The sequence below is a fragment of the Cervus elaphus genome, chromosome 4, assembly GCF_910594005.1.
Source record: "Cervus elaphus chromosome 4, mCerEla1.1, whole genome shotgun sequence".
Taxonomy (NCBI): domain Eukaryota; kingdom Metazoa; phylum Chordata; class Mammalia; order Artiodactyla; family Cervidae; genus Cervus; species Cervus elaphus.
In genome coordinates this window covers 54,001,798-54,026,638 of record NC_057818.1, presented here as the reverse complement: position 1 = coordinate 54,026,638, position 24,841 = coordinate 54,001,798, and the positions used below count along the sequence as shown (strand labels likewise).

The following is a 24,841-nucleotide window of genomic DNA, read 5'->3' as shown; positions in this document are numbered from 1 at the left end:
TGCATGCTGATGCATACACAGATAAGTGATGCGTGTAGGTATCTGGGTTCTGTAACAACGGCACCTGTCATCCATGACACGCGAAACTCACACGCACGACTACAAGCACATGCATCTAAAAATCTCTTGCATCACATGGTTCTCTGTGAAGACTCTGATGTGTATGTTGATGTAAACGCAGGAAACCGCCCCGCCGCGGGAGTGATAGATACAGTGACCCAAGTCCCCTTGCGCGAGTGCTCAGGGCTTTGGCGCCCCCTGCAGTGAAACCTCTCCTTAGACTCCGGAGGCCAGGACGCCCCTCCCCAGTTCTCGAAGTCCCCCTACTCCCTGGTACATCCCTCCTTTGAAGTTCAGTGAGCAAGTCTCAGCCCTTGGAGCCATCCCAAGAGATGTGTGTAAATCTGTAAGTCCTCTGACATTTGGTGACTCGGGAATCCAGATTGTTGCGATGTACTCTGCAGCCTGGACCAGAAGCGGTTTCCTGGGTTCCTGCTCGAATGGGGTGCAAGAAGAATTTCTTAACGACCATCTTAGGCTACAGAGGCTCCCATTTTTACCTATAGCCAGCAAGAATTTTGCATTATTTTAATATATCAACAACCTCAGATATGTAGATAATGCCACTCTAATGGAAGAAAGCAAAGAGGAACTGAAGATCCTCTTGATGAGGGTGAAAGAAGAGAGTGAAAAAGCTGGCTTAAAACTCAACATTCTGAAAACAAAGATCATGGCATCCGGTCCCATCACTTCATGGTAAATAGAAGGGGGAAAGTGGAGACAAGTTCTCTTTTCTTGGGCTCCAAAAACACCATGGACGGTGACTGCAGTCATGAAATTGAAAGACGATTGCTCCTTGGAAGGAAAGCTGTGACAAACCTAGACAGTATATTAAAAAGCAGAGACAGCACTTTGTGGACAATGGTTTGTATAGTCAAAGGTATGGTTTTCCCAGTAGTCATGTACATATGTGAGAGTTGGAGTTTTATTTTGGGGGCTCCAAAATCACTGCAGATGGTGACTGCAGTCATGAAATTAAATGACACTTGCTCCTTGGAAGAAAAGTTATGACCAACCTGGACAGCATATTAAAAAGCAGAGACATTACTTTGTCAACAAAGGTCTGTCTAGTCAAAGCTATGATTTTTCCAGTAATCATATATGGATGTGAGAGTTGGACTATAAAGAAAGTTGAGTGCCGAAGAATTGATGCTTTTGATCTGTGGAGTTGGAGGAGACTCTTGAGAGTCCCTTGGACTGCAAGGAGATCCAACCAGTCCATCCTAAAGGAAATCAGTCCTGGGTGTTCATCGGAAGGACTGATGCTGAAGCTAAAACTCCAATACTTTGGCCACCTGATGTGAAGAACTGACTCATTTGAAAAGACCCTGATGCTGGGAAAGATTGAAGGCAGGAGGAGAAGGGGACGACAGAGGATGAGATGGTTGGATGGCATCACCGACCCATTGGACATGAGTTTGAGTAAACTCCAGGAGCTGGTGATGGACAGGGAGGCCTGGACTGCTGCAGTCCATGGGGTTGCAGAGAGTCGGACACGACTGAGGGACTGAACTGATTCTCACATTAGATAATCATAGCACTGACATTCCCCGTCTTTAGGGTATTTGAGTGCCAGACATATTAGCCAGTCATTCTGTTTTTTTTCTTTCTTAATAGATATATGAATTTTTTCATTTAGCCCTTATATGAAAATGTCATCTATCAAGAAAGATAGACATTTGACTGGATCTTGTCTTATTCACTTTAAATCTAAACTTATTAGTCATCAAAAGCAGGGACATCCGGCCCTGTAATGTCTGAGAATGTTGACCTAATGGAGCACTTCCTATTTATCATAGCAGTCATCCACAATTTGGAGATCCAAAGAGCTCCTAAAAGGAGACAGTGTCATCGAGTGTACTTGATGGCAAAGGCTGACCCCACATGGGCTACTTTGGTGATCTATATTTATCCTACTGTGGTGTAAACAGCCCACATTTCACTGTGGGAATATTGATCTGTTTGCTTCCATGAGTCACCCTGAACCCAGCTGGGCTGACCTCATACATATCATGTACACAAACCACCTTTCTAAAAATCAAACACCTCCTTCATTCTGAAACACACATGTTTAGTAAAGGACTGTTGAGCTTATTTTTCTTTTGGTTCTTTTCTATACCACAGATAATACCTTGTCATAATTTTTAAATTAATTTTATGTTTGGTTGCGCTGGGGTCTTTGTTTGTGGGTGGGCTTTCTCTAGTTGCAGAGAGCAAGGGCTAGTCTCTAGTTGCGGAGCACAGGTTCTAGGTGGACGGGTTTCAGTAGTTGCAGCATGTGAGCTCAGCAGTTTCAGCTTTCAGGCTCTAGAGGATGGCTTTGTAGTTGTGGTGCATGGGCTTAATTGCTCCACGACACGTGGGATCTTCCTGGACCAGGGACTGAACCCAGGTCCCTGACAGTGGCAGGCAGATTCTTACCCAGTGCACCACCAGGGAAGTCCTACCATAATTTTTAATTAAAGATTATAGGTACAGATGAGTTAGTCTGTGCATGAATTTCATTTCCTGGTAATAAAAGTAATATTTTTTAGAAATCTACTATTTTTAAAGGGGGTACTGGATTGAATAGATTTTATATCTGTTATTACGGTCAACTGATATTATTATATCACTAAGCCAGTGATTCCCAAAGTATGGTCTGCAGACCCTTGGGAGTCTCTGAGTTCCTTTCATGAGCTCTGTAGGATCAGAATACTAAGACGTTATTGGTGCTACTCTTTTAAAAATTTATTTGGCTGTGCCAGGTCTTAGCAGCATGTGGGAGTCTAGTTGCCTGACCAGAGTTCAAACCCCGGTCCCCTGTATTGGGAGTGTGGAGTCTTAGCCACTGAATCACCAGGGAAGTCCCCTGGCCTCATGCTACTTCCCACTATAAGGTAAAGTTTTCCAGAGGCCATGTGATATTTGAGCATGTCATTGCTCTGATATTAGCATGCAGTGTATTTATCACTGTTACTTTCCAATCAAAAAATAAATCTTTAAAAAATTATCAGTCTAGGGGCTTCCCTGGTCATCCAGTGACTGGGCTCCGTGCTCCCAGTGCAGTACAGGGGGCCCAGGTTCAAACCCTGGTTGGGGAACTAGATCCCACTTGCCACAACTGAGACCCAGTGCAGCCAAATAAATAAATAAGAATTTTTAAGAATGATCAGTTTAGATTCATATAAGGTAAATAGGAAGAGCTGTCCTGTGGTGTGCTGGTGCCAGCTCTTACTGGCTCGGGAGAGTGAATTGTTTAATTTCTGATCATATGTGCCAATTGTTAAATCTTTGGTAGCATGAAATGGGCCTGGTTTGGAGGATGTACACCACAGAGACATTATATCATAGTTTTTTTTTTTTTTTTTCAGAGAGCTGGATGAACATCACACCATATTGTATGTTACCCACACAAAGACTCAGGATCCTGGAGATTTCCCAGGCAATCCAGTGGTTACGATTCCCATGCTCACAATGCAGGGGGCACCCGTTCGATCCCTGGCCAGGGAACTAAAATCCTGCACGCTGCCCAGTGTGGCTAAAATAAACAAATAAAGAGATGTTATAAAAATGATTCTTCTTTCCTCAATAATTTTTAAGAATATATATAAAAAAAAAAAGAATATAAAGGCGTTCTAAGACCAAATCATAAGAGAACCAGTCCTCTACCTAAACGAAAAAGCAATCAAACCCTAATCTAAGCCTGACGCGCCCCCTGGTGGATGTGATGATATATACACTCAAACATACACACCTAAAAAGTGTGTGTGTGTCCGCTTGGTTGTGAAATAGCAATGTACAGGTAAAGATCACACTGATTACGTATTTTAACACTTTAACTTTATTTATTTTTTGGATGCTCTGGGTCCTCCTTGTGGTGCTTCTTATTGCTGTGGCTTCTCTTGTTGCAGAGCACGTGCTGTAGGGAACACGGGCTTCAGTAGTTGCAGCTCTTGAGCTTAGTAGTTTCAGCTTCCAGGCTCAGTAGTTGCGGCCCACCGGCTTAGTTGCCCAGTGGTATGTGGGATCTTCCGGGACCAGGGATCCAACTCATGGTCCCTGTGTTGGCAGACAGATTCTTAATCACTGGACCACCAGGGAAATTCAGTCTTCAGTCTTTTGAAGCTTACAGGCCAATTATTTTGTAGAACATCCCTCGATTTGGGGTTGTCTGATGTTTGCTCATCATTCACTCCAGGATGTGTATCTCTGGTAGGAACACATCAGAAGGGATTCAGTTTTCTTATTGCATCCTTTCCTGGGACACATGATTCTGACTTATATCATTACCCATGAAATTAACTTTGATTACTTTTAATGATTTGAGCCTGTCAATATCTCTTGTTCTCGTATTGTTTAGTCGCTAAGTTATGTCCGACTCTTTTGTGACCCCATGGGCTGTAGCCCACCAGGCTCTTCTGTCCATGGGATTTCCCAGGCAAGAATACTGGAGTGGGTTGCCACTTCCTTCTCCAGGGGATCTTCCTTACCAGGGGATGGAACCTGTGTCTTCTGCGTTGACAGGCAGATTCTTTACCGCTGAGCCACCAGGGAAACCCACCAGGGAAAAATACTTGCGTATAACGTTGGTACTTTGTGTCCCGTGTTCTGTGCTTCCACCAGGTGGCGCATAGCATTCCTTCAAGTTACAATGTCCACAGCCATTCATCTCTGGTTACTGCTTAGATCCATTCATTCACAAGTCACAAAAATAGTAATCATGTAATCCTGCCCTTTATCCCAACCTTTTTTTGTTTGGATTACTTCTATGAAGAAAAAAATTATTTCTCCACTAACTGTATGTCCTGAGGTCCAGGTCTTACGTGAAAGGCAAAATAAATACTTGATTTTTTTTTTTTTTGGACCAATTCTCATAATACTGACCTGGTTCCCTGATCCTATAACAGGAAGAGGGCTTGTCTTTTTCTTTCCAGTCTGTGGAGGGGAAAAGTGTTAGAAAACAAAATTCAGCTGAATTCATTTTAAAGATCTTATTGGTTTTATTCAAATACTCATGAGTTGGGTAGTATCCAGTTTAGCAGATGGAGAGGGGTACCAGGTGCTGTCACTAATCCTGTCTGTTCCCATAACAGACACAAGTCCTTTACAGCCCAAAGGCATAAGGGCTGTCAGTACAGATGTTAACCTTCATTCCTCCTCCTTTACGCCAATTTGAATGAAAGCCATTCATTCACCTTTCTGAACTCACTTAGCAGGACTACTATGGGGTTTCCCCGGTGGCACAGTAGTGAAGGATCCACTGGCTAGTGCAGGAGACACTTGTTTGATCCCTGCGTTGGGAAGATCCCCTGGAGAAGGAAATGGCAGCCCACTCCAGTGTTCTTGCCTGGAGAATCCCAGGGATGGGGGAGCCTGGTGGGCTGCCGTCTATGGGGTCGCACAGAGTCTGACATGATTGAAGTGACTTAGCAGCAGCAGCAGCAGAAACTTGGAGAAGAGGGATTTCTGATAAATCTAATCTAGGACAAGATAATCTGATATTGGGATGTCCGATCAGGGGGTAAAGGGAGCGGGGTGTCAGGGTTAAGGTTTTGACAGGGGTGTATGGTGATGTGAGAGGCGGACAGTAGGTCTGTAGAGACACGAGAGGTTCTGTGTGTTCTTATTAAACGATCGGTCTTCACAGCCTGAGGGACTCAAAACCAAATCATAGATGGCATAGAAGTTTGGGAGTCGTACACACAGCACCTGAGGGGCGTGCGCTCAAGGACAGGAATCCCTCCCTCAGAATCACTCATTCTGCTTGTAAAAATATGAACTGGTTGACATCACGAATTACTCGGGAAACGCAACTATAATGAGGTATCAGCTCATTATAGAATGGCCATGATTTAAAGTCTAAAAAATAATAAATCCTGGAGAGGGTGTGGAAAAAAGGGGAAGCCTTCTACACTGTTGGTGGGAATGTAAGTTGGTGCAGCTACTATGGAAAACAGCATGGAGCTTCCTCAGAAAATTAAAAATAGAACTACCATGTGATCCAGCAATCCCACTTCTGGTCGTATATATTCAGAGAAGACTACAATTCAAAAAGATACATGTACCCCTATGTTCATAGCAGCACTATTCATGATAGCCAAGAAATGGAAACTATCTAAATGTCCATCAGTGGGTGAATGGATAAAGATGTGGTATATATATACAACGGGATACTACTCAGCCATCAAATAGAATGAAATAATGCCACTTGCAGTAACATGGATGCACCTAGAGATTATCATACAAAGTGAAATAAATCAGAAAGAGAAACACAAATACCGTGTGATATCACTTACACATGGAATCTAGAATACAACACAAATGAACCTATCTTCAAAACAGAAACAGACTCTGACTTGTGGTTGCTAAGAGGGAGAGGGGGCTGGGGAGGGATGGAATGGAGTTTGTGATGAACTGGTATATATAGCCTGGACAAACAACAGAGTCCTACTGTAAATCACAGGGAAATAAATTCAATATCCTGTAATAAACCATCATGGAAAAGTATATATGTGTGTGAATCACTTTGCTGTACAGTAGAAATTAACACAACATTGTAAATCAACTCTACTCCAATAAAAATGGTTAAAAATAGAAATTATACAGCAGAACAAAAAAAAAAAAAAGAAATTCCTGGGTCGTGCATTGACATGCAAACAAAAGTGTTCGAGGCCTCTGTAAGTCCTAAAAACCAGGTGCCTTTCTCTGGGTTGCGCTCCTACCCCCAGCTCCTTCTCCTGCGTACCTGACACTCTCTCTGCCCTCCTGTAAGCCCACCTCCTGTAAGTTTCCTGGGAGAGGTTCTCTCTGGCCAGATAAAAACAACACTAGATGCTGCCAGGAGGAAGATTTAGTCCATTTGTTCTTGGGACAAAGGGAAATCCAGCAACGAAGCAGGTGAAAACAGGAACTTACAGCATCATCCTGGCTTTCACATCCAGGAGCCCGGCCCTGCCATCCTGGACTTGGAGCTGGGGGAAGGACATGGTGGGTCTTATTCAGGGGTGTCTGTGGCCAGGGCCGGCCTGCCTTTCCCAGATGGGCTGGGCCAGCGGGGTTGGAGGCTCTCGGAGGGATTCAGGGGGCCTGGGGGTTGCTCCAGCCTGTATCACCGACCAGCATGGGACCTCAGCCTAGTGTCTCGCTTGAATCCAGGGATCAGGTTGAGAGAATTCAATAAATGGCCAACTGATTTCATACTTACCGTCCAGAAACCCAGCATCTTTTACACACAGTAGAGGCAGAGTCTCCACAGCTGAGATAGCTTCCGTTCAGCATCCTCACAAAGCTGGGCTCAGGAGCGGAAGTCAGAGCCATCCGCACACAGAGAGGACCCAGGAGGGCAAGAGGCAGGAAACAGATGGGCCCCAGGGTGAACAGCTGGAATGCTTCCCCGTGAAGAGAAGCCCCAGGGCAGCAGGAGCAAGGGAGGAGCAGGGCCCTGCCCAGATAGGAGACACAAGACCACGTGCTCCTCATCCTCAAAGTCAATGACACATGCACAGAAATGCCAATAGGTGTCACCGATTAGTAAGTGATGTCCTCCCACCCACAGCCATTTTCACTAGATTCCATGTTGGCTAAGAGATGCACGTGAACACACGGGAGCAAGATGACTGGCCAAAGGAGACCCGGGAGAAACGCGCCAGAAAACTGATTCAAAGCACCCTGAGGGTGTAACTTTCGGTGAGCCCTCCCACGTGTCTATCCACACACACTCCTACTCCTCTCAGTAAACACTCACCTTGCATCACATCTCTCTCTCTCTCTATGTGGAAATTTATTTCTACACAGCTGATGGGCCTGGGCCTTGTCACTGACCCCTGGTCCCTGGTGGGCTAGTGGTTAGGATTTGGTGCTCTCGTTGCGGCGGCCTGAGTAAACTCCGGGAGTTGGTGGTGGACAGGGAGGCCTGGCGTGCTGCAGTCCATGGGGTCGCAAAGAGCCGGACACGACTGAGCGACTGAACTGAACTGAACTGACTCCAGTCTCCAGCAGGGAACTGAAATCCTGCCTCAAGCTGCTGCAGGCTGAGGCCAGCTGAGATCAGGCAGAAGGGGAGTGGGGGGGGGGGGGGATCTCTGAAGGAGCTGGCAGTGGCATTGGATAGTGCCACGTGTAATGGTTTTTGTGATACTTGAGAAGGAACAGAAGCAGGATGGCAGCCCAAAGCCTCATCGCTGTTGAGTCAGGGCTCTCAGAGTCCATCGAGCCCTGGCCCGGCCCCCCGCTGTCCTCCCAACAGCACAGCCTCTGAGTCTCCCCTGCGGTGTCGGGGTCCCCCTCCTCTGTCCCACCGCAGGGCCTGACTCAGCTGCCCTGAGACCCTAGACTCCAGGCCGGGGAGTGGGGGACTGTGCTCCTCCCTTCTCAGTGATGCTACTCCCCGCACTGGCCTCCGCACCATGCTCCTCTCCCTCACCCCGGCCGGGATCCGGGTCTGGCCTCACGTCCCTTCCTGATTGCGCTAACCAGGTTTGTATTCCTCCAGGACACTCCTGGTAACACTGAGGACCAAAGAGAGGAACCCCTTCATGGGAACACGACGTGATGGGGCAGGTTAAGTTAGGGTTTCTCAGGAAAGGAGAAGGTGATTCCCCCAAACCTTCTCTAGTCCCAAGTGTACTAACCACCGGGTTTAGTGACTCACCGAGGGAAATAGATATTACATCATTATGCGGCTCATATACAGTCACAGAGAAAAGTGCATGAAACAGCAGAGCCGAGGATTCTGCTCAGAGCACTTTCTCTGGTATTCTAGTCTATTCTTATTCACGTAAAACATAATACTGTTTATGCCCAAGTGAATTGGTTTTACATCCTACCCAAAAATGTCCCAATTTTTTTTTTAATCTACTCACTTGGGTCCGTCAGGTCTCGGTTGCAGTACATAGGATCTTCGTTGAGCCCTATGAGATCTTCCATTGCAGCACACACAGACTCTCTAGTTGTGACGTGTGGGCTCAGGAGTTGTGGCGCTCAGGCTTAGCTGCTCCCAAGTATGTGGGATCTTAATTCCCCAACCAGGGATCAAACCTGATTCCCTACCTTGCAAAGCGGATTCTTTTTTAAAAAAATAATTTTATTTATTTATTTTTGGCTGTGCTGGGTCATGTCCGACTCTGTGCGACCCCATAGACGGCAGCCCACCAGGCTCCTCCATCCCTGGGATTCTCCAGGCAAGAACACTGGAGTGAGTTGCCATTTCCTTCTCCAATGCATGCATGCATGCTAAGTCGCTTCAGTCATGTCCAACTCTGTGCGACCCCATGGACAGCAGCCCACCAGGCTCCTCTGTCCACGGGATTCTCCAGGCAAGAACACTGGAGTGGGTTGCCATTTCCTTCTCCATCCTACATTGGCAGGTGGATTCTTTACCTCTGCCCCACCAGGGAAATCCCTGCCCCAATCTCTTCCTTGGGAAATAGAGTTCCCTGTTCACTTTGAAATGAACTAAATTACACCTGAAACTAACACCACATCGTAAATCAATGACACTTCAATTAACATTTTTTAATTAAAATTTTAAAATTAAATTTAAAATAATTTAAAGTTTCTTAGTTCAGAGGTGTTGTTACAGGTCATGTCTAGGGCTTCTGACATGGATTCAACACTTGCAGCCCTGCCAGAGATGGATCAGAGCCCATTCACTGTAAAAGTCCTTCTATTTGTCGTCATTTGTCATTTGAGTAGCTTCTTTTTTCTGCTGTTGTGACTGCTGCTTCTGCTGATTCACAATATCTGAAGCAGGAAGGGATGTGGCCTGACCATCAGGTGTGGCAAGTGTTCGCCTGTGCTACATGGAGCAGGGACCAGCCTGTGACATTGACGTCTGCAGGGAGAATGAATAGCGCGATCAGACATCAGAGGCTGGGGCCCTCTGGCCCTGGGGAGTCCTGGTCTTGCCTCCTAACGGGCAAGCTGAATACCTGACATCGCTTCAGAAAATATGAAGTTCCACCAAGTTCCTGCCTGCTCCCTAGTAGGGGATCCCTGAGGCCAGATGGCGATAAAACTTCCTACAACCCAGGAGGAAGTTCAGTCTTTTTACACCCTGGTGCTGAGGGGAAGTCCCTGACTCCGCAGATGAGCGGTACATTCCAGAAGCATTGCTGGGGTTTGTTCAGGAGTCCCTGAACGCAGGGCCTCCTTGCACTTTCCCAGGGGCTGGGCTTGAGCCTGATGGAGTTTCCCTGGTTGGGATTTAGGGTGTCTGGGACCAGTCAGAACTGTGTCTCTGACCTGCAGTGAGGCCTCACGCCAGGGTCTTCCTTACTTCCAGGGAACTGAGGTGAGAGATTACAACCAATGAGGCTTCCAGCATCTCTTGTTTCCCATGGTTTTCTGAGCATCCTTTGCCAGTGGGAGCACCTAAGACCATGGTGGTGATGAGGCAGCCGTGGTCCCTGTCTTCACGGAGCTCCAGGTCCAGTGGAGATCCCAGACTCATCCCCAGATGACAGGCAACTTGTATGGGGACTGTTGCTATTTTTTTTAATTTAATTCATTTTATTTTTGATTGCGCTGGGTCTTCGTTGCTGCCTGGACTTTCCTCTAGTTGCAATGAGTGGGGGCTACTCTGCAGTTTCAGCGCGTGCACTTCTCATTGCAGGGGCTTCTCTTGTGGAGTATGGGCTCTAGGGCTTGCAGGCTCAGCAGATGTGGCGCCCGGGCTCAGCTGCCTTGGGGCATGTGGGATCTCAGATTCCAGACCAGAGATCAAACCTGTGTCCCCTGCATTGGCAGGTGAATTCTTAACCACTGGCCCACCAGGGAACATTGCATTGGCAGGTGAATTCTTAACCACTGGCCCACCAGGGAACATTGCATTGGCAGGTGAATTCTTAACCACTGGACCACCAGGGAAGTCTCTGTGTTTGGGGACTGCTGATGTGGGCTTTCAGTTGCTTCTGCTGCCCACTGGGCCGATGACTGTCCAGGAATGGTCCTGGATGACAGAACAACACTCAGGCACCGCTGTAAGTAAAATATTGCTTATGTTTCCCCTAGACAACAGCAATAGGCCTCCCCCAAGGGGGTTCAGCGCCACGTGAAGCAAATATGAACGGTGACTTTGATCTCGTTCTTGGGTCCAGGGCCTGGGGTCAGAGTGAGGTTTGTTTTTTTAATTTTTATTTATTTCTGGTTGTGCTGGGTCTCTGTTCCTGCACCAGCGTTTCTCTTGTTGCAGAGCATGACCTCCAGGGCACGTGGGTTCAGGAGCTGCAACTCGCTGGCCCCAGAGCAGAGGCTCAATAGTTGTGGCCCACAGACTTAGTTGCTCCCAGGCACGTGGAACCTTCCCGGATCAGAGATGGAACCTGTGTCCACTGCATTAGCAGGTGGATTCTTTACCACTGAACCACCAGGGAAGCTCCAGAGTGAGGTTCTTGAATGTGGACTGGGGTTGAGGGTGTGACTTTCCTTCTGACCCCAAGAGAAGGAGAGCACGGTCTCCCCAGAAATGCCTTGGAGGTGAGTGAGGTGAAGCTCAAAAGCTGTCAGAGTCACACAAACATAGAGAACAGACTTGGGAGTTTGGGGTTACCAGATGCAAAGTCGCACATACGGATAAGCAACAAGGTCCTGCCGTATGGAACAGGGAACTATATCCAATATCCTGTGATAAATCATAATGAAAAAAATATGAAAAAGAATGTATATATATATGTACAACGAATCACTTGGCTCTACAGCAGAAATGAACACAACATTGTAAATCAACTATACTTCAACAAAATAAAATAAAAATAAAAAGCTGCTTGGACTTCCCTGGTGACTCAGTCGTAAAGAATCTGCCTGCCAATGCAGGAGACGCAAGTTCGATCCCTGGGTCACGAAGATCCCACAGGCCATAGAGCAATTAAGCCCAGGTGCCGCAATTATTAAGCCAGTGCTCTGGAGCCCGGGAACCACAACTACAGAAGCCCTCCCAGGTTAGAGTCTGGGCTCCAAAACAAGAGAAGACACTGCAATGAGAAGCCTGAGCACCAAAATGAGAGAGTAACCCCCGCTCGCCACAGCTAGAGAGCAGCCCATGCAGCAACGAAGGACCCAGCCCACCCAATAAATAAATAAAATTGTTATTTTTTTAAAAAACTGTCAGAGTCCAACAGGAGAAACTGAGTCCTCTCATGCAAGGTGTTGCCTATAAATGGTCTATTTGTAGAAGTTCAAACCCAGGGATCTCTGACTCCAAAGCCTCATCACTTTGGGGGCTGGTATCCTCCATGTCTATGGAGCCCTGGTCGGGTCCCCCACAGCCTCCCTGAGGACAGCCTCTCAGACCCACCCCCACTGCCCTAATCTCCTCCCACTTGTTCACCCAGGAACTGACTCAAGCCACCCGGAGAGGCCAGGCTCTGAACTCCGGATGGGGGCAGGACTGGCTCCTCACTTCCAAGAGATGCCAACTCCAAGCCCGCCCTGGGCAATTGGCTTCTCTTGGGAACTGGCCCATGTCCACACCAACCTCAACCCTCTTTCTGGTAGAAACTTGGCACCACACTGGGTGCCAAGCCTACCGGACTGGGTGCCAAACACCTGGGCTGAACGACGTGAGAGTGAGCCCATTTTTTTTGGAAGACACAGTGGGACAGCAAGTCACCGGATCTTTGGAAAGCAGCAGGCAAGCCTGTGCCTGGAGTCTTTCCAATCTCTTGTGTATTTATTAATCTATGTGACTCACTGGGAAAAATAGATATTGCATCGTTATGTGAGTTACACACAGTCCAAAAATACGTGATTACCAAGTATTTGTGAAGATTCTCTGCCATGCACACTCTCCTATCTTCCATGATTTTGTCTTCACTTTAAAAACTTTGAAAAGCTTTCCTGGTGGCCCAGTGAATAAGAATCTGCCTGCCAATGCAGAGGACACAAGTTCGATCCCTGGTCTGGGAAGATCCCACATATCATGGGACAATTAAGCCTGTTCGCCACAGTTACTGAACCTGCGCTCTAGAGCCCATGAGCCAAAACTACTGAGCCCAGGAATCAAAACTACTGAAGCTCAAACACCCTAGAGCCCGCACACTGCATCTACTGAAGACCGTGGACCTACAGCCTGTGCTCCACAAGAGAAGTCACTGCAAAGAGACACCCACACGCTGCAAAGAAGAGTAGCCCCCACTCACCACAACCAGAGAAAAAGCCCCCACAGCAATGAAGCCCAGCACAAGCAAAATAATAAAATTTAAATCATCTTTTAAAAAGCCCTAAATGGAAGAGTTAAAACTAGAAAAGTCTTAGAAGAAACAACGGAGTAAATGTTCATGGCCTTGGATTTGAAAATCGTTTCTTAGACATGACACCAAAAGCAAGCAGGCAAAGGAAAAAAAAAGATACAGGCTATATTGGGCTTTTTAAAAAGTTTAAAGTTCTGTGTATCAAAGGATACTGTCGAGAAAGTGAAAATGCAACTCACAGAATAGGAGAAAATATTTGCAAATCGCACATCTAATAAAGATCTGAAAGGTAGTCTCCAGAATATATACAGAATTGTAACTGAAAATCAAGGGCTTCTCTGGTGGCTCAGCGGTAAAGAATCCACCTGCCAATGCAGGAGACACAGGTTTGATCCCTAGTCTGGGAAGATCCCACCTGCCTTGGAGCAACTAAATCCACGCACCACAACTATTGGACTTGTGCTCTAGAGCCCAGGAGCCACAACCGCTGAAGCCCAAGTGGCCTAAAGCCTGTGCTCTGCAACAAGAGAATCCACCATGATCAGCGGCCCCTGCACTGCAACTAGAGAGTTAGTTCGCCACAACTAGAGAAAAGCCCAAGCAGCAGTGAAGATCCAGCATGGCCAAAAATAAATACACTTAATTCTCTAAAAAAAATGAAAGGTAAAAACATTTGAATGCAGATGTTGTCAGTCCAGGGAACACAAGGAACTGTCCACAACACCGGTGCTGACCAATCTCACAATTCTGTTGCTGGAACGATACTTCCCCTGAGTAGCTTCACTTTACAGTGTGATTTAGATTCCCACCTGCTCATGCAGGGTGAAGGCTGGTGTGGTTTACCTCAATCTGAAACCCTTGATCTGTTTGGTTCCAGACGAAACTCATTCCCTTCTCACTGAGGCACAACAAGGCCTGATTCTCAAGTGTCTTTCTTGACAGCAAAGCCATAAAAAACTGAAAAGTGCTCAGGAGACGATGTCCAAGGTGTTATCAGGATGTCATGATGTTACAGACCTCATCCTCTGAATTGAGGGACATCTCAGGAGGGTGGCGTTTAAACTGAAATCTGGGGGGTGAGTGGAAGGCACGTGAAGAGAGTGGGGAGAGGGTCTGGCCGAAACCATCATGTATGAACCACGGAACTTGGGGGTGTAGGGGACACACAAAAGGCGGGAAGAGAGTGGAGGCATACAACTGAGGACATATCTGTTGAGCCATGGGAGACATCTGGGTTTTAATAAGGCTGCCCTGGTGGCTCTGACGGTAAAGAATCTGCCTGTAATGCAGGAGACTGGGGCTTGATCCCTGGGTTGGGAAGATCCCCTGGAGGAGGAAATGGCAGCCCACTCCAGTATTCTTGCCTGGAGAATCCCATGGACAGAGGAGCCTGGAGGGTTACAGTCCATGGGGTCGCAAAGAGTCAAACACGACTGAGCACACACACACACACACACGCACACACACACACGCAGAAGACAGAGCCATCCCAGACAGTGAGTTCTCACGGTGGGCACAGTAGGATGGGGTTCTCTGAGGAGGCTGGTGGTAAGATGGGACAGAAGTTTTTGCAAGGGCTTTTTCAGTACCTCAAGAAGGGGCCGAGGCAAGATGTGAACCCAGGGTTATCTTATCCCAAAGTCTCAGTGCTGTTGAGTTAATGGCTGTGGATTCCCAGAGTTGGGGAGATCACCTGGAGGAGGGCATGGCAACTCACTCCAGTATTCTTGCCTGGAGAACCCCATGGACAGAGGAGCCTGGCGGGCTACAGTCCATGGGGTCACAAAGAATCGGACCCAACTAAGCAACTCACACACACACACACACACACACACACACAGAGTTACAATAAGCCGAGGGCAATGGGGAACCATGAGGAATGTGTACGAAGGACACTTGGCACCATCGCCCTTCACTGAGGGCCTCCTTGTCTGCAGAGGCTGGGAAGCATCAGTCTGCCTTTCCCACAAGCCCTGGCAACTGGGGTTCCGGATGTATTTGAAGCCCTGTGCATCACAGTCATGGAGTCACCAGGTGTTTCCCCAGCAGCAACCGTGAGTTTAGGCAACAGCTCTGAGGTGCCAACAAGCCACTGAGCAGAAACGAGAGTATCTGGATCCTGGATCAATGCAAGGAGACACAGCCTAGAGCCTCTTCCTACAGCCACTCCCAAGACACATAAGCTCCTAATCGACTATATCATTTGGAGGATCCAACCAGGGCTGGGTCAAGCCAGGCCATCCATTCTTTGGTCACCTGAAGTCACGTTGCAGGGAGCAGGGATCTGTTTGTGTGGTCCCAGGGATAGGGTTGTGCAAAGGAGGGCACAGCCTCCCCTTCAGCCAGCAGAGGAGGAACCTCATGGTTCTGGGGAGCCCCAGCCCCTCCTCCTGCATACCTGACATTCCTTCCATACACTTGAAAGTACACCTCATTCCTGCCTGTTTCCTGGGAGAGGCTCCCTAAGGCCAGATGGAAATAACACCCAGATACTGCCAGGAGGAAGACCTAGTCTATTTATTCCTGGGGCACTGGGGAAGCCAGTAGGGAATTGGTGAGAGCAGGAACTGACAGCAAACCCCTGGCATCACACCCAAGGAGCCAGCTCTGCCAGCCCCAGCCAGGACATGTGGGAACGTTAACCTGGGTCTTCCCCAGGGTGGTGGTCTATGAGCAGAGGCTGCTTGTCCTTCCTAGATGGGCTGGGCCAGGGATGTCCAGAGGCCCCTGCACTGGGGTTCAGGAGACCTGGGATCTAGTCCAGCCTGAGTCACTGACCAGCAGTGGGACCTTGGGTCAGCGTCTTGCTTGGATTCAAGAAACAGAATGAGAGAATGAAACAAATAGCTGTTTGAAGTCAGGATCTTACACTTGTTGCCAAGACAGCTAGAACTTTCTCTAGCCATAAGTAGAGGCAGGTCCCAACACCTAGAGATGGCTTTGGTCAATCCAGGCCAGATCCCCTCTCACAGATCTAGGCTCTGATGTGGAAGGTGACTTCCCATGTGTCTCAGTGGTAAATAATTTTCTTGCTAATGTAGGAGACGTGGGTTTGATCCCTGAGTTGGGAAGATCCCCTGGAGGAGGAAATGGCAGCCCACTCCAGTATTCTTGCCTGGAGAACCCCATGGACAGAGGAGCCTGGCGGGCTACAGTCCATGGGGTCACAAAGAATCGGACCCAACTAAGCAACTCACACACACACACACACACACACACACACACACACACGGAGTTACAATAAGCCGAGGGCAACGGGGAACCATGAGGAATGTGTACGAAGGACACTTGGCACCATCGTCCTTCACTGAGGGCCTCCTTGTCTGCAGAGGCTGGGAAGCATCAGTCTGCCTTTCCCACAAGCCCTGGCAGCTGGGGTTCCAGATGTATTTGAAGCCCTGCGCATCACAGTCATGGAGTCACCAGGTGTTTCCCCAGCAGCAACTGTGAGTTTAGGCAACAGCTCTGAGGTGCCAACAAGCCACTGAGCAGAAACGAGAGTATCTGGATCCTGGATCAATGCAAGGAGACACAGCCTAGAGCCTCTTCCTACAGCCACTCCCAAGACACATAAGCTCCTAATCGACTATATCATTTGGAGGATCCAACCAGGGCTGGGTCAAGCCAGGCCATCCATTCTTTGGTCACCTGAAGTCACGTTGCAGGGAGCAGGGATCTGTTTGTGTGGTCCCAGGGATAGGGTTGTGCAAAGGAGGGCACAGCCTCCCCTTCAGCCAGCAGAGGAGGAACCTCATGGTTCTGGGGAGCCCCAGCCCCTCCTCCTGCATACCTGACATTCCTTCCATACACTTGAAAGTACACCTCATTCCTGCCTGTTTCCTGGGAGAGGCTCCCTAAGGCCAGATGGAAATAACACCCAGATACTGCCAGGAGGAAGACCTAGTCTATTTATTCCTGGGGCACTGGGGAAGCCAGTAGGGAATTGGTGAGAGCAGGAACTGACAGCAAACCCCTGGCATCACACCCAAGGAGCCAGCTCTGCCAGCCCCAGCCAGGACACGTGGGAACGTTAACCTGGGTCTTCCCCAGGGTGGTGGTCTATGAGCAGAGGCTGCTTGTCCTTCCTAGGTGGGCTGGGCCAGGGATGTCCAGAGGCCCCTGCACTGGGGTTCAGGAGACCTGGGATCTAGTCCAGCCTGAGTCACTGACCAGCAGTGGGACCTTGGGTCAGCGTCTTGCTTGGATTCAAGAAACAGAATGAGAGAATGAAACAAATGGACAGAGAAGCCTGGAGGGTTACAGTCCACGGGGTCGCAAAGAGTCAAACATGACTGAGCACACACACACACACACACACACACACACACACGCGCGCGCGCGCAGAAGACAGAGCCATCCCAGACAGTGAGTTCTCATGGCGGGCACAGTAGAATGGGGTTCTCTGAGGAGGCTGGTGGTAGGATGGGACAGAAGTTTTTGCAAAGGCTTTTTCGGTACCTCGAGAAGGGGTTGAGACAAGATGTGAACCCAGGGTTATCTTATCCCAACGTCTCTGTGCTGCTGAGTTAATGGCTGTGGATTCCCAGGGTTGGGAAGATCCCCTGGAGGAGGGCATGGCAACTCACTCCAGTGTTCTTGCCTGGAGAACCCCATGGACAGAGGAGCCTGGTGGGCTACAGTCCATGTGACCGAGAAGAGTGGGACACGGCTGCAATGACTGAGCACGCACGCAAGTGTCTACAGATCTCAGAGCTGGCGCTGCTCCCCAGGCAGCACCCGGGCTCCCCACCTCTGTGCTGATCTCTTTTCACTCTCCTGCTCTTCAGTGACTCAGCTCCAGGCCCAGGAGTGAGGTCTGGGCTCGTCTCTCTTCAGAAACAGAACCCTAACCCTGCCCTAGAAAACATGTCTTCTGTTGCATCCTGGCTGCTATCCAGGCATCTACAGCACCCCAGAAACTCACAGAGGCAACTGTCCTCCTGGAGCGATTCCAGGAAGCGAATGGAATCAAGGTCATGAGCAATGTGCTGCTCCAAACTGTAGAACATGACTTGACAGCTAGCATTCGTCAAAGGAGGATCCACCCTTGCTTCAAGCCTCCTCCATTCATGACTTCGTTAACCAACACCCGCAACTCGGCCAGAAAACAAGAAAACATTACATCATTACATGGGTTCCAACATTCCTGAAGGCGAGCTGCAGTACACAACATTTAATTGTGACATAATTAATAAGATTCTGTGCAATTAGCAGAGACGTGGATTGGTCTCAAGATCGTCATACAGATTGAAGTCAAAAGACAGAAACAAATATCGTGTATGTGTGGAATCTAGAAAAATGGTACAAGTGATCTTATTTGCAAAGCAGAAACAGAGACACAGACAGAGAACAATGCATGGATGCCCAAGGGGGAAGCGGGGGCGCGGGATGAATTGGGAGGTTGGGACTGACATATATACACTATTGATACTGTGTGTAAAATAGACAACAATGAGAACCTACTGTATAGCACAGGAAACTCTGTGGTGACCTAAATGGGAAAGAAATCCAAAAAAGAGGGGTATATGGAAACATACAGCTGATTCACTTTTCTGTACAGCAGAAACTAACTTGATATTGTAAAGCAGCTATAGTATATACCTTTATATTATACAAAAGTCAATAATTTTTAAAAAAAGAACCTGGAAAAAAGATTCTTTGCATCACACACTAATTCATTCCTTAATCTATATTTTCTTCAATTAAAAAGTGATATAGCTGATGACCAACCTGAGTGGTTGTCTAAGCTACTAAAATGTTGCAGTCCACTGTTGGGAACTACTCAGCGACTGCAGAAACCCCCCAAACTCCAAGGGGTGACGTAGGACGGGAGGGGAGCATGCTGCACCCTGCCCCCTTTTTTGTTGTTGTTCGGTCACTCAGTCGTGTCTGACTCTTTAAGACCCCAAGGACTGCAGCACCCCAGGCTTCCCTGTCCATCACCATTTCCTGGAGCTTGCTCAAACTGGTGTCCATCGAGTCAGTGATGCCATCCAACCATCTCATCCTCTGTTACCCACTTCTCCTCCCGCCTTCAATCTTTCCCAGCATCAGGGTCTTTTCCAATGAGTTGGCTCTTTGCATCAGGTAGCCTAAGTATTGGAGCTTCAGCCTCAGCATCAGTCCCTCCAATAAATATTCAGGGTTGATTTCCTTTAGGATTGACTGGTGTGATCTCCTTGCTCTCCATGGGACTCCCAAAAGTCTTCTCCAGCACCACAGTTGGAGGGCATCAATGGGAAAAAGAAAACATTTAGGACTCTGGCCACTGCACATGTATTTCTGCTATAGCAGGATCTTCCCTGGGCTCCTAACTTAAGTCTCAACCTTCCTGTCCAACCTCCTAAGAGCAGACCTGCTGGGATATTCGTAGACACAGATCTGAATACTCTCTTTCCAAGCTCAGGACACAGACACGGTGCCCAGTGCACTAAGGATAAAGTCCCGAGTCCTCGACGCTCACAAGGGACTGACCCTGCCCCCCTCCCACTCGCTCCAGCTCCCTGGTCCGCCTTCCACTCTCTCTGGGGCTCCGCCTTCCTAAAATACAGTTCAGCCTCATCCTTGAAATATTAGCTCACATATCCCCTCTTCCAGGAATCCCTCCCTGAACACTCAAGGCATCTCACGACCTCCCACCCTAATCTGGGCTCCCATAGCCACTGAGTTTTTACCCAAAGCTGACCTCTCTGAGTCATCATGGTCTTAAGACGGGTCTGTAGCCCTCTGCGATGCTACTGAGTAATCACTGCACCCGCAGCAACCTGTCTAACACAGGCCTTGCCACTCAGCTCATTCTCAGTTAATCGTTATTGCCAGGCTCTTAAATGTGTCTGTCATCTATTCTAGACTTAAAAAAAAAAAAGGGTTGGGCTTCCTTGATGGCTCAGTGACAAAGAGTCCTCCTGCCAATGCAGAAGTCATGGGTTCAATCCTGATCCAAGAAGTTCCCACCTGCTGCAGAGCAACAAAGCCCGTGCATCACAGCTATTGAGACTGTGCTCTAGAGCCCGGCAGCCATAGCTACTGAGTCCACCTGCAGCAACTCCTGAAGCCTGAGTGCCTGTGCTTGGCAAGAAGGGAAGCCACTGCAATGAGAAGCCTGCGCCCCGCAACTAGAGAGCAGCCCCTGCTCCCCTCAACTAGAGAAAAACCCACATGCAGCAACGAAGACCCAGCATCGCCAAAAATAAATAAATAAAATTATTAAAAAAAAAAAAAAGTCCAGAAAGTAGAAGACTTAGAGGATCTGATGGAAAAGCTGGCGGGTGGCTTCATCCTGGGAGAGTGGGAAGGACCCCAAGGATCCCTGTTTGCAAAAGAGGCTGCAGTGTGGGAGGGTGAGAGGGAGGCTCTGGTGGGGGGCGAGGAAGGGGTCCCATCGGTCTCCTTCTGGCTCTCAAAGGATTGACATCATGTTCGACAGTGACGTGACCAAGCTCACATCTGAAACCTGTTGCTGCCCCAGGGGCCCAGCGTGCCTCTGCAGGCCTGGCAGGAAGACAGGAGAGCTGATGACAACATGCGCTTCTTTTGGGGGAAGGTGCGGGGGAGGGGTGTGGTATAAAACCACCTGCTGGGATCTGCCACACTTCCTTCCACTCCGCCGCAGCCAACCCAGAGCCATGACTCCACGACGCTGCATCCTGGGTAAGAAGGACCAAATCCAGACTCTCTTCGAGCCCAAATCCAAAATCAGCCTCGATCCCATCCTCTCCTCAGTCCATTACTCCTCCTCCCTAGCCCCCAGCCAGACAAGTGACTCCATTATAGCGGTACCCCTTCCACATCCCCAAGGGCATGCAAGCCTGCTCAGTTGCTCAGTCATGTCCAGCTCTTTGGAACCCCATGGACTGTAGCCCGCCAGGCTCCTCTGTTCATGGGATTCTCCAGGCAAGAATACAGGATTGGGTTGCCATTCCCTTCTCCAGGGGATCTTCCTGACCCAGGGATTGAGCCCGTGCTTCCTGCATTGGCAGGAGTGTTTATTAGCCCTGAACCACTTGGGAAGATCAAGAGCAGCCCCATCCATGTCCCTGACCAATTTCCAAACTCATGCCCAATGCCATACATTATGACAGGCTCCCACCCCAAATCCCGGCGTCTAAATTTTAATATTGGTCATGGATGCAACACGACACCAGTGTCAGCTCAGCTGCCTTTAGCGCCTGACCCCAGCTGAGCCTCCTGCTCTGAACTCTCCCCTCCCAGGGGAACACCACATCCCTCAGAACCCCAAACCCATTTCTCTGAGTCCTGCCTGCCTCCTCTCAATTTCCACAGACCCATAATCCCCAGACACCTAACACAGGTCTGCCTCTAACCTTTCCCCGAGCCTCGGTCAGGACAGACACCCCCTGGGACCTTCCCTCCTCCAGGCTGAGCTCCAGTGGCTGCCCCATCTGCCACACGTCATCCCTTTTTCCTCCCACAGCTGTCTTGGCTGCTGTCTGCATCCTTTTGCTCCCCTGCTCACACGGTGCCCCAGGTGAGCCCAGGAGGGACGTGGACACTGGGGGGTGGGGTGCCACTCCCAGAAGACCCCAGCCCAGGACTTGCCCATCCTGCTGCCGGGGCAACATCATCTCTGCTTCTTCCAGTGTCCCCCACAGGCCCTCAACTGTTGCTGTGCCAGTCACACGAGCGATGTGGGGACCAGTTCTACGACCCCAGGCAGGACTGTTGCTATGACGATGCCGTGGTACCCTTGGGCAGGACCCAGAAGTGCGGAAACTGCACCTTTAGGGTCTGCTTCGAGCAGTGCTGCCCGTGGTTGGTCAACAGGCCCCGGGAGTCCTTCGTGGTGAAGGTGAAAGGTCACAGTTGTTACTCAGCCCCATCCTCGGATGATCGGGTCTGTAGCAGGTGAGGTTCTGTGCCTTCCAAGGGAGGAGGGGGCGTGGAGGAGAGGGGCGGTCTGGAGACCCGTTCTATGATCCAACTCCCCCCAGCCTAGTGCTTTTCTGGGTCCTTCTGTCCCCGTCCCCCTGCTCTATTCCATCCACCTCTCCCTTCTCTGTTGCTTCTTTCTCCTTTTGTGTTTATATCTATTTCTTCCTCTTTGTTCGTTGGCTCGTGTCTCTTTTCCACTCCTTTGCCCGTAATCTGTCCATCCCTCCCCTTGTCCATCTCTCCCTTGCTCCCTCTCTCTCTCTCCAGTGTTGGCTGACAGACGATCACAGGTCGGTTGGATGCTGCGCCCTGAATGAGCCTGAAGAGGTGTGTTGTCCCCTTAGATCTGGGACACCGAGTGGGCTTTGGGGGGATAGGAGATACTCAGATTCAATCCCTCCCTCCTTATTCTGTCTCCTTTGTAACAGTCATCCTAAATCTGTCCTGCGTAGGGGGACTGGTCCCCTTTCTATGACTCTGGACATTCGTGAGAGGTTACTTCGTTGTTGGATGTCCCCAGGACCCTGACCTCTCACAATGACCCCTAAGACCAATACCGTGAGGGATGATCAATCCCCAGGCTGGCCCTGGGGACCCTTAATGAGATCCGTCATTCCCTTTGGCATTTTCTCCACCAGGAGCGCAATATAAATTCTGCAACCTTACATATTCTATCGTGGCGGGACCTCGATGCAGACGGAGTCCTTTCTCCACTTCCAAAGGAGGCAAGATACACCCACTTTTCCACTTAAGAACAAACTTCAAGTTACCATGACCTGCTGGTTGCACTGAATAAAAATTCCATTTCAATCACAAGGCTCCGCTTTCTTGCACTGATCTCGACAGGGTGGGGGACGCGACTCACAGCGAGGGAGGGACGGGGTCTTCCGCGCGGAGCCCGAGTCTGGACTGGTCTCTCCCTCCCAACCCCCCAACCAAGGAGGGAGGGTGGGTCGGCGCGCCCCCTGGCGGGCACTGGGCTCAGCGCGGGGCGGGGCGCTTCTGAGGGGGGACCAGGAGGAAGGAAAAAAAGTCTCCCCTCTCTTGGAAATCCAAGCCTGGGGCTGGACTTTGCACCGGCCCGAAAATTGTAGTGTTGGGACTCTCACAAAGGAAGAATTTGCTGGTCTCCAAAAACGATTTCCTAGAAAGAAATCAAAATATGCGGCTTTACAAGATTCTGGAAACGGACATATCTGAACTTAGTAAGGCAGAGCAGAGGGAAAGGTCAGAGTGGTCAATTTGTAAGACTTTCCTCCTCTGGAGTCAGCTCTGCTCAGAGAAGGGCCTGGAAGCTTCTGGAATGTTTGAACCTTTAACCAAAGGTCAGTTCAGCCCAGGCCCCTCTAAAGGCCACACCAGTGACACTGGCATTCCATGAGGGCTTAGAACAGAAAGTGGGGGAGAGGGCTATGATTGTCGGAGGCCCGTCTGGGGACACACCCAATTCAGGGACAAAAGGTATCACTCTATTCTGTGTAATTCTGATATAAAATTGTTTTATATCAATATAAAATTAACACATATGAAAAATAATTTCCATTTCTTTCACAACTCAAAAAGGGTCCAGGAAGGGATGGGACTGGCCCATGAAGTAAGTGCAAGGAGAGAGGAAGGAGTTTGGTTCCAGGGTGGGGAGGTGGGTCTGGACACCCTTTCAAGTCATTCTTCACCAGAACATTCCAGAAGGGTGCTGGGTGCAGATGTGGCTGGGGCCTTCCCTGGTGGTGCAGTGATGAAGACTCCACCATGTGTAAAGTCGATAGCTAGTGGGAACCTGGTGTAGAGCCCAGGGGGCTCAGCTCTGTGCTCTGTGATGACCCAGAGGGGTGGGACGGGGGGATGGAAGGGAGGTCCAAGAGAGAGGGGATGTGTGTACGCATAGAGCTGATCCACTTCGTTGTACAGCAGAAGCTAAATATCATATTTTACAATATTATATTGTATCTACAATATTATATCTACAATATTATAAAGCAATTATACTCCAATAAAAATAAATATAAATAAATAAAATGAAGGGCGAAAAAAGAAAAACACTCCTCCATGCTTCCACTGCAAAGGGCACCGGTGCCATCCCTTGTCGGGGAATTAAGATACTGCACGCCACAAAAATTAATTAAGAAAATAAAAATAAAGAGAAGATAAGCTATGACCAAACTAGACAGCATATTAAAAAGCAGAGATATTACTTTGCCGACAAAGGTCCGTCTAGTCAAAGCTATGGTTTTTCCAATAGTTGTGTATGGATGTGAGAGTTGGACTATAAAGGAAGCTGAGCGCTGAAGAATTGATGCTTTTGAATTGTGGTGTTGGAGAAGACTCTTCAGAGTGCCTTGGACTGCAAGGAGACCCAACCAGCCCATCCTAAAGGATATCAGTCCTGAATATTCATTGGAAGGACTGATGCTGAAGCTGAAACTCCAATACTTTGGCCACCTGATGCAAAGAGCCGACTCATTGGAAAAGACCGTGATGATGGGAATGATTGAAGGCAGGAAGAGAAGGGGATGACAGAGGATGAGATGGTTGGATGGCATCACTGACTCAATGGACATGAGTTTGAGCAGACTCCGGGAGTTGGTGATGGACAGGGAAGCCTGGCATGCTGCAGTCCACGGGTCGCCAAGAGTTGGACACAACTGAGCAACTGAACTGAAAGAGAAGATCAGGAGGTGGGGCTGCAGATGTGGGAGTAGGAATGTGGGACAGGGCGTGGG

The 24,841-nt window shown here is 49.0% G+C and overlaps 1 protein-coding gene across 1 annotated transcript; it reads left to right on the top strand.

Moving 5' to 3' along the window:
* The first annotated feature begins 20,828 nt into the window (after nucleotides 1-20,828).
* LOC122690976 (insulin growth factor-like family member 1) lies at nucleotides 20,829-22,909 on the top strand. The gene is made up of 5 exons (XM_043897886.1): nucleotides 20,829-20,879; nucleotides 21,664-21,717; nucleotides 21,830-22,094; nucleotides 22,389-22,448; nucleotides 22,760-22,909. Exons 1-4 carry the CDS (start codon nucleotides 20,855-20,857, stop codon nucleotides 22,396-22,398), a joined length of 354 nt encoding a protein of 117 aa, XP_043753821.1. The 5' UTR covers nucleotides 20,829-20,854; the 3' UTR covers nucleotides 22,399-22,448; nucleotides 22,760-22,909.
* The last annotated feature ends 1,932 nt before the right edge of the window (nucleotides 22,910-24,841 follow it).

Excerpts from the sequence above, each read along its gene's own strand:
- LOC122690976 (XM_043897886.1), top strand. The coding sequence starts at position 20,855 with ATGACTCCACGACGCTGCATCCTGG. Across the intron at positions 20,880-21,663 it reads TCCACGACGCTGCATCCTGG|CTGTCTTGGCTGCTGTCTGC; the intron begins GTAAGAAGGACC and ends TTCCTCCCACAG. Across the intron at positions 21,718-21,829 it reads CTGCTCACACGGTGCCCCAG|TGTCCCCCACAGGCCCTCAA; the intron begins GTGAGCCCAGGA and ends TGCTTCTTCCAG.